General features: G+C 37.6%; 1 protein-coding gene across 1 annotated transcript in view; it reads right to left on the reverse strand.

The window, feature by feature from the left end:
* The window catches only part of LOC135217879 (sulfotransferase 1C4-like), a 23,094-nt gene extending 19,200 nt beyond the window's left edge, over positions 1-3,894 (reverse strand). Inside the window, exon 1 of the mRNA XM_064253901.1 lies at positions 3,861-3,894. Within this exon, the coding sequence (XP_064109971.1) occupies positions 3,861-3,887 (27 nt within the window). The 5' untranslated portion in view covers positions 3,888-3,894. The remainder of the gene's footprint in view (positions 1-3,860) is intronic.
* Positions 3,895-10,000: the final 6,106 nt, after the last annotated feature.

The raw sequence follows: 10,000 nt of genomic DNA on the forward strand, positions 1-10,000 counted from the left end.
GCATTGTATTTTTGAGGAAGCTGATGGTGTTTTCCTCTGCCCCATATATTTTCAGGCATTCTATTAGCCATGTGTGTGGTATCATGTCGAAGGCTTTCTTATAGTCTATCCATGCCATGCTTAGGTTGGTCTTCCTTCTCCTACTGTTCTTCATTACCATTTTGTCTATCAGGAGCTGGTCTTTTGTGCGCCTACACTTCCTTCTGCATCCTTTCTGTTGGTGGGGGATGGTGTTTGTTGTCTCCTCTAGGTAATTGTATAGCCTTTCACTGATGATACCTGTTAGTAACTTCCACATTATTGGTAGGCAGGTGATAGGCCTGTAGTTACTGGCTATATTTCCCTTACTCTTGTCTTTTTGTACTAAGGATGTTCTTCCTGTGGTCATCCATTTGGGTGCATGGTGATTTGAGATACAATGCTGGAGTTGTTCTGCTATTCGTGGGTGTAGGGCCTTGAAGTTTTTGAGCCAGTATCCATGGACTTCATCGGTACCTGGGGCTTTCCAGTTTGGCATTTTCTTTAGTTGGTGTCTGACTGTGTCTGTCGTGATCTCTGTGAATCTTTGTTTTATTCTCCCTGTTTCTTCTTCCTTGACTTCCTGGAGCCATGTTGCATGTTTGTTGTGATACCTGATTGCTCCATATGTTTTCCCAGAGTCTCTTACTTGGTTCGGCTTCAGGAATTTCTGGGTGGTTGTCTTCCCCTCTTAGTTGGCTGTATAGTCTTTTCTGGTTGGTTCCGAATAGTTTGTTCTGTTAGTATCCTTTATTCCTGTTCATGTACTGTTGGATCTTATGTGGTTTGGCCTTAAGCCTCTGTTTTACATCTTCTATTGTGTTGTTTAGTCCCCTCTCTTGTACTTTGTATTTCTCGTTGAGTTCCTCCCTTGTTTTCTTGCTTCTTAGCCTTTTTATTATTATTATTATTATTATTATTATTATTATTATTATTATTATTATTATTATTATTATTATTATTGTTATTATTATTATTATTATTATTATTATTATTATTATTATTATTATTATTATTATTAGTATTCCTTCACCCACAAAACTATTGATATTTTTCTTTCTAATTACCCGAATTTATACAATATTGTTAATAGTCATCTGAAATGTCTATATATGCTTCGACTACATAAAATTTCGACCATTTCGAAAACACCTTTAAAACCCTTCAGAGTATATTCCATCTCTAAGTGAAAAACATAAACTAAAATATTTCTATTGTAATGCCAACAAAATGGATTAGATTAGTTATTGATTTATTATTCCCCCTCCCCCCACAATTTACATCCAGTTGATTCCCAGTGCATCCGGGTCATTAGATTACTATAGTTTGCAATATACCGGCTCTTAATTAAATTCTGAAGGCAATAAATAATAAATAACGTCAGTCGATTCCATTAAGATCAGAAATATTTTCCCCAAATGTGAGTGGGAGCTGATTTGAAACGAGTCTTCAATTCCAATATGAAATATGCTAAAATGATTATTTCCTATTGCATTTTCCTAAGCTGGAAGGTTTTTCTCATTTTACACAAACTTGTGGTAGAGAGAGAGAGAGAGAGAGAGAGAGAGAGAGAGAGAGAGAGAGAGAGAGAGAGAGAGAGAGAGAGAATGTGTAATTCGTGTTTATGAAATATCTGTGCGCAAATCTCATTACAATGTCCCCTCGAAAAAATTACGGATTCCTCCCTCATGCTGCTAGGAATAAGAGAGAGAGAGAGAGAGAGAGAGAGAGAGAGAGAGAGTTAATAAAAGTTTATGAAATAGCTATCTTTGTATGAGTTTCATTGACCAAGGTCTCGTAATATTAAGATTCTTCTCTCATATTAGGAATAAGAGAGAGAGAGAGAGAGAGAGAGAGAGAGAGAGAGAGAGAGAGAGAGAGAGAAATGGTATCCCTAGGTACAGTGTTCCTCAACCTTTCAAAGACTCCAGAGACCCCTATTGAAGTGCCCTTTGCCTAAGGTCACTCAAGTCCTATTTGTTGACAATATAACTTAACATACTTTAATATAGACTCTAGGTATGAATAGCTAGGAATAGAACGTACGAGAACATCAAAAGCATATATAGTTTTGTATAGTTATTCATTTACAAAACGTACCCATGTATACATGGACACATTAAAAGCAAATTTATACAGATATCTAGAGATCAAGTCCCATACCCCTAGCATGTGGTTCTCATACCCCCAAGGGGTATGGATATCCCTTGTTAAGAACCCTTGCCTGAGTAGATACTAAGATGAGGTAACGACCGTGAAAGGAATTATTTAGCCGTGGAGTTAATCCTTCTGCTCACGGCTGCCGAGTGGCTGTACCTTTGTACCTGCGAACTGTCCTCCTAAACTGGGCTGGAATATACAATTTAGGCCAAAAGCCAAGCGCTGGGACATATGAGGTCATTCAACGCTGAAAGAGGACACCGATGTTAGAATCAATTCCCAGGCGAGGGTTGAGGAAAGTAAGATGGAAGGAAGTGAATACGAATGGAAGTAGAGTAAAAGGAATGGAAGGTCGATGCAGCTAGGGAAAGAATAGACGCTGCAAAGAACCTTAAGTAGTGCCTACAGTGCACAGTGTGAGGTGCACTGACGGTATTATTACCTCCCTATGGGAGTCCTGTTTCATAGCGCAAATATACTATAGTAAATTCTCATCAACCGTGCATCTGACGTCTAGTCCAGTCCCTTACGACGCTCCTGATTGGCCGTTGATAAGCCAATCACAGGGCTGGAAACTCTCAGTGTCTCGAGGAAGTTCACATAGGCATGATGTATGTTCGACCTCTTCTGAGGGATACTTTTGAATGACGTATCCCTCGGGAGAGGTGGAACGTACATCCTGCCTGTGAGAACATTATCGAGAAACTGAGAGCTTCCATCCCTGTGATGGGCTTATTAACAGCCAATCAGGAGCGTCGTAAGGGACTGGACTAGACATCGGATGCACTGTTGATGTGAATCTACTATAGTCTTTGTCCTGTTACACTTTTCAAACACCCTTCTATCTCCATTTCCCTTTCCAGCGCTGAGTAACGTCATAGGTCACAACGAGTGGCCTATGCCCTAAATTCTGCATTCTATTTTAATCTTTTGAAATTCCCAATGGCTCCGTGAACGTTCGGCAACACCGACTGAATCTCAAAGTCCGACGAAGCACCGGTTTTATCCTTCCCCAGACAGAGAATTCCAGGACGCTACATACCTGGAGGATGAACTACGCCTCCCTGTAAGGAATACTAATGGGCGAGACCTGTCTAAGCATTTCCTCCACCCCTACCCCCCTGCCAAACTTGAGGACACGTCCCAAGACCCACAGCCGTGTCCTAAAGGTCCTTAAACCGTGCCCGCGCCCATGCCCATGACTCGGTGCTTACATTAGGCACGTAGGTTAGGTACTGGAGTATGCAGCATAAGAAAACCAATGAAAAATATTAATATATTATGTATATATTATTATAATATAATAATCTTATATATATCTATATATATTATCTATTATTATATAATATCTATATACAAAACACAAAATATAATGATATGTAACATATGTGATAATGACCCCTTCAAGTACTTGCAAGTGATATAGAACTCTAATGCAACTGGCATAAATCTCCAAACAGTTGGAGATATATTCGCATTCATCTCAAGGCGAAATTTAAATTAAAAAAAAAATCGCTTTACTAAAGCCAGAAGTGGACCCGTTACCTTCTTGTCCTACAAATAAATTAAAGAGAGGAGAGAGAGAGGAGAGAAGAGAGCAGACGGAGGGAAGACGAGAGAGAGAGGAAAGCGTTGGAGTAATTTTCACAAACAATCTCTGTTAATGAAGCCGACCTCCTCACCTGGAAGTTGTAGATTCTGTCTTGCATTAGCGAACGAAATTGAGCGGGAAACAGCCACCTCCCAGGGGGTTGTAAGCCTGAACAAGCCCATGGGGGTAAACCCTTCCAGTCTTTGTCCATGCTTTCTTCTTTCTCTTCCTTTGGATAATGGCTCCAGTACGTGGCCGCTTTCCAGATTCAAACGATTCCTGGGAAATGTTTCAGCAGAACAGAAAATTAGAAAATGTTGCATTTCTAACAGGGTTGGAGTTATGTCATTGAATTTGCTGGGGGGGGGGGGATGTGTAAAATATGTAAAGATATATTATATATATAATAATATATATATATATATAATTATATATTATTATATATAGATTCATATATATATATATAATAAACATTAGATGTTAATTACATTGGCATCCCCCCAACCATTGTTCCTTGGTGGTGAGTCTATGTATAAAAATGGATTCGTGCATTTCACCGTTCAGCGACCAGCTGACCTAGTTTGTCAAACCGTGAGAGAGAGAGAGAGAGAGCAGAGTTCCGTTGAGCGGAAAATTGATTATTTCTCTCTCTCTCTTCTCTCCTCTCTTCTCTCTCTCTCTCTCTCTCTCCTTCTCTGTTCTCGTCATTAACAATCAGGTCGAGAGAGAGAGAGTGAGAGGGGTTGAGAGACTAAGAGAGAGAGAGAGAGAACAAGGAAGACCGCTTGTAGATCAAGGGAATTAAGAATATTTTACATGGGTGCTGAGTCAGGGGCTGTTGAAGCTGTAAGGAGAGAGAGAGAGAGAGAGCAGAGAGAGACGAGAGGAAGAAGGGAAGACCGCCCTGTAGATTCAAAAGAAGTAGCTTTCTTTTACATTGGATTGCTAGTAGTCGGGCTGGTTGAAGCTAGGTTGAAGGAGAGAGAGAGAACGAGAGAGAGAGAGGAGAGAGGAGAGAGAGCTTCCAAAATGCCACACTCCGTTCCCATTATGGTAAAGTTATCTAATACCTCGTCGATGTAATCCTCCGTCCATCGAGATAAATTATTCGTAAGACTTATTAGATATTGCTAGACCTTACCGAGTTTTTGGCAGCTGGTAACATTCCCCACCTTATCCGGTAAGAGATGTCAGAATGATTATAATGGACCTGGACTTTTCATCTAAAGGGTTTAGCGTGTTCTCTTCTTCTCTCTCCTCACTCATCCCTCTCTCTCTTAGCTTTTCTCTTTATTTTTCTCTTATTCGTATCCTACGTTTCCTGTGTCGCGTTTCTTCAAATCTTTTGTATTATTATCACTGAAATTATTTTATTCTTGTTTCTGGTATTATATATGATTTCATTATGATTTTTCTTATTGGTATCACTTGTTAGCTCGACCAGTATTCAGTTCATGTTATGGTTCTATATTGATGAATTGGTTTTAAAAACAGTCCTTCTATTGCCTAGTGGCTCTTTGCTTAGGCCCTTATGTTGACCTGATGGCTTTTATCAAGCTTATACTGTTTAAAGTTTTTTTTTTTAATTGCGTTCAATAATTCCCTAAACGGGTTTTTTTAGTCAAGCTTTATATTGCCTAATGATGGTTTTTGATTATGAACTATTATTTACCAGATGGCTTTCTTACCAAAGCCTATGTTGCCTAAATCTTTTAAAATTAGGACTGGTTGTGCGTTAACTTGTTTTGAAACAGGTTATCCATTGAAAGATAAGGGAAAATTTTCACTGTCCACTTTTGTTTAGAGTTTTTAAGACAATTGTACAAAGACACTTTTTTGTTTTTTAATCACTAATATGTACACATAAGTGTTAAAGTAATGGCCACACACTCTCATAAAAGCATCAATCACCATACACACCCATTGACCAACACGCGGAACATTTAAACATCAACGAAACTAAACATTTTTCAAACGTTCCAAACCAGCGCACGACTCCCACAAATCCTGGGAAGAAGCGATCCAAGATAATCCCCATCCTCCCCAGAGAGCACTGTCTGCAACACTGTGGAGTGTGGGGAGTCAAGTGCTGTGTCTGTGGTGGTTGGGGAAGACGCTCTAGAGTTGCACTATGTGGGATTACCCTGAGTTGTCGCGTAGCCCATGTTTATTCTTAGGCCAGTGAGTTGTTGCGTCATTCTTGTCGCTATCCTTGGGTAGTGTCCGGTCAGTGGCCCGTATAGTTGGCCCGGGGTGTAGGCAAGTTTGTTCAAACTTGATGCCAATATAGGAATGACTGATAGAATAGAACACACACACACACACATATCTATATATATATATATATATATATATAATATTATATATATATATATATATATATATATATATAATATATATATGATATATATATATTGCACTTTCTGAATACTCCTATCAATTCCTTTATTACGTGCGTAAATGATAATTTTACAAAGTAATGTACATCATACACAGTTAAAAGAAAAATAATTTTTTTGTTTCAATAACTGATAAACATAACGTTGTAGCCTGCATGCAATTTAAGGATGTTGTTCTTAAATAAGACAAAAAACAAAAACATGCTTGTATATTAACAACTAGTAACTCCCAAGACGTTTTAGTAGCCTGGTTTAAATATACATCTTTATTTTTCTCTTGATTATTTCGGTTTGAAATTACCGCAGCTTTATATGATAAAATAACTATTTCTCTATATTAACTGAGCAATTATAATAATTAACTAATTACTCATCCAAAAACCTAAGTAGAGGTACACAAAAACATAAGCTGGCAACTAATACATATCTCCCAGCTATAAGCCTTTCCGATCCGCCCCTGGCTAATTCTCGCATCTCATTTGACCTTGGACTACGAAGGTCTGTTATGGCAACAATAAGCTCTCTCTCGTGCGCGTAGATCATTCAGCTTACTCTTTTGTTTTTGTTTTCTTTCTATAGGCACGTACGTTAATTTTATAATACTTCGTGTTAGTAGCTTTCTGAACATCACGGTTTGAGATGAATATTTTTATTAAACACTTCGTATTAACGGATAAAAAAAAAAAAAATCTCGCTGTGATGTGTTCCTTTTTCTCAGGTTTTTTATTCTCAGTAAGATTGTCAGGTGAATGGGATACTATTTAAATGTGATATAAAACGGATAAATACTAATAATGTATTAAGCATAAAATTGTTAAATGCTGGACACTGAATCGTAAAATGAGTGGATATAATTATTACAAAACAGAAAAGAAACTCGCCTATGATTTCTTTCACTTTAGAAAGCACACTCCATTATCAATTTTTAGTTACTTATTTACTTTTTTTAAAGTTTCATCCCGTTTATTATCTTATTACCTGCATTTAATTACCCTCCTTAAACTATATGCTCCAATTCCCCCCTTTTTTTTATACATATTTACTTTTTTGAAAGTTTTTTCCATTCATTATCTATTTACCTGCATTTAATTACCCTCCTTAAACTATATGCTCCTGCCTCTATTACTGTAAATGATCTTCTGTCACTCTGTATAGGCTACTCACAAGCTAACTTAGTTACTCTTGTACCACAAATACTGCTTAAGTTCACTCTCAACGTGGTTCCGAAGTCACCTATAAAGCCGTTGGTCCCGTTGCTGAATACCACTTGGGTTCCTACAGCGTAAAAACACCATACAAACAAACAAACAAATATTGCTTGAACAACTCATCGCCATACCTTCTGCCTTCTTTCTTCTTTCTTTTTGCAGTGAGTGTTCCTCGCTGTTTAATTCCTCCAAAGTTCCAGAGAAGCTTTTATGCCTATTACGGGCTGCTCTATGAAGCAAGAGCCCGTGCTGGCATGGGCTTAGCTTAATCTAAAACACTTTTATGCCTCATAGAGTATCGTGCAATTAGAACTTCAGAAGTTCCGCAGAAGATGCAATGCATCACTACCTTCATACAATTCATCTTGTATTTTGATACTTAACTTACAATTTAATTTTTTTATTTGTAAATTTGTTAACCTACTTTATTTTCTAATAACTGATCTCCTCATTCTGTACTTCACATTACCTTCTATAAATCACCATAATTTTTGTCGACGATGTAGGCAAAGGTTCCCACCGGGCCGTGGTTGAAGTTTCATGTATCGCGCCTCATACAGCATCATACCGAGACCACCGAAAGGTAGATCTATTCCCGTTGGCCTTGATCATACGCTGTACAGAAAACTCGATTGGCATTTTCCGCTTGTTCCTCTCGTATTTACAGATGGGGCAAAGCCATCCATCGTTTCATTTCAAGTTGAAAAGCCAAGAAAGCTCTTTTGTGCGTCAGCTCCAACCAACGATTTGAATACAATGGTCGAAGTCATTCAGTAGAAAAGGAAGTTAGATCTATCTCGGAGAATCCTGCAACTGAAAAGACATTAAAAGCCATTATCCTAAGATGAAAAAGAAGTCCCTTTTACTCTTCCCAGCAAAATGAAATTCAGAGATGTTATTTTATTCTCTCTCTCTCTCTCTCTCTTCTCTCTCTCTCTCTCTTCCCATCTTCTCTCTCTCTTCTTCTCCTCTCTCTCTCTCCAAGCAAAAACTTCTCTTGCTCTTGTGGACTCTAAGTTTCCATTAGGAAAAGTAATACAATTCTCAATTGCTGTCCCACTTAAATTCCAACAAAGAAAGTCTTCTGTTCTTCTGTATACATATATTTTTTTTTCATGCCAAGGATAAAGGTCGTCTTCAATGTTCCTCCCATTGATTTTATCTTTCAATTTATTTTTTTAAGTCCTTGAGGCGAAATTTGACATCAAGGGTTTTATATATACACACACACACACACACACACACACACACACACACACATATATATATATATATATATATATATATATATATATGATATATATATATATATATATATATATAGGATAATATCTACCTATAAGGATGGAAGTTAGTCCACCGAATATAGCCTTAGGTTTAAACCAAAGTGTGAATGGGCCTTTTATACTTGAGACGTATCCTGCTTTAACGAAAGATTTATTTACATACACACACAGACTATATATATATATATATATATATATATATATATATATATATATATATTATATATATATATATATATGTGTGTGTGTGTGTGTGTGTGTGTGTGTGGGTGTGTGTGTGTGTGTTTATGTGTGTGTGTGTGTGTGTGTGTGTGTATGTGTGTGTATGTAATTTTTTCTGTTTAAACGGACTATGTCTCAAGTATAAAAGGCCCATTAAAACAATCTGGTTTAAAGACAAGGACTATATTTCGGTGGACTAACTTCAACCCTTATAGATAGAGATCGACGATATCTATGTATATATATATACATGTATGCATGTATACTCATAGAGACCCTAACACACAGGCACTAATATTCACACACATGTACACATTCGAATTACCTATCCACGATTCTTTTATATGCCTTCGTACCAGCATTCGGCTCAATGCAATGCATGTCCGTTACTCTCGCCCTAATGAGGAATTAGCGTCTCCCAAAGTGACTACGAGCGTTTGGACATCGGCAAACCAACTTTTGTCCTTTGATCGCCAAATGCCCTAAGTGGTTCGAAGCGGCTGTTAATGGACAATCCCTGGTAGGGTGGGACTCTCTTGATGCACTTCGGCCCCCCGGAGTTTCTCTCTCTCTCTCTCTCTCTCTCTCTCTCTCTCTCTCTCTCTCTCTTTCTCTCTTCCCAGAGGTAATGCGTTTGCCCAGTTTGTTTTTATATTCAGCTAAGTTTGAGATAAGCCCCATTAGCTGTTAAATGCTATTCATTTCTATAAAACTGTAACTTGTGTTGGTATTGTGTCCTATTGAATTTATTGAATTTAGGACGTGTGAGCATTCATTTTTATATTCTATTCAGTTTGAGCGACAAGTCGTTCTATTGTTAAACCCAAATGATATTCATTCCAATTTAAAACATAATTTGCGTTAGTTTCTTGCCCCTCTGAATTTGGGAAAATGCGTGTGACTAGTTGTTAAAATTCAGCTGAGTTTGTTGTGTTGAATTTGGGGAATTATGGTGTCAAGTGTATTAAATTTCCGTAATGGACATCTATTGGCTTTTAACAAAAGTAAGAAGCAATTGTTACGCTCTTTCAAACATTAAATGCATCTCTTATTGGCCTTACTTGCAGAGTGATACCAGAAATAAGAGACCTACAGTCCTTATTTCATTTTTTGCTG

This window comes from Macrobrachium nipponense, chromosome 9, assembly GCF_015104395.2.
Source record: "Macrobrachium nipponense isolate FS-2020 chromosome 9, ASM1510439v2, whole genome shotgun sequence".
In the NCBI taxonomy this organism is placed as follows: Eukaryota; Metazoa; Arthropoda; class Malacostraca; order Decapoda; family Palaemonidae; genus Macrobrachium; species Macrobrachium nipponense.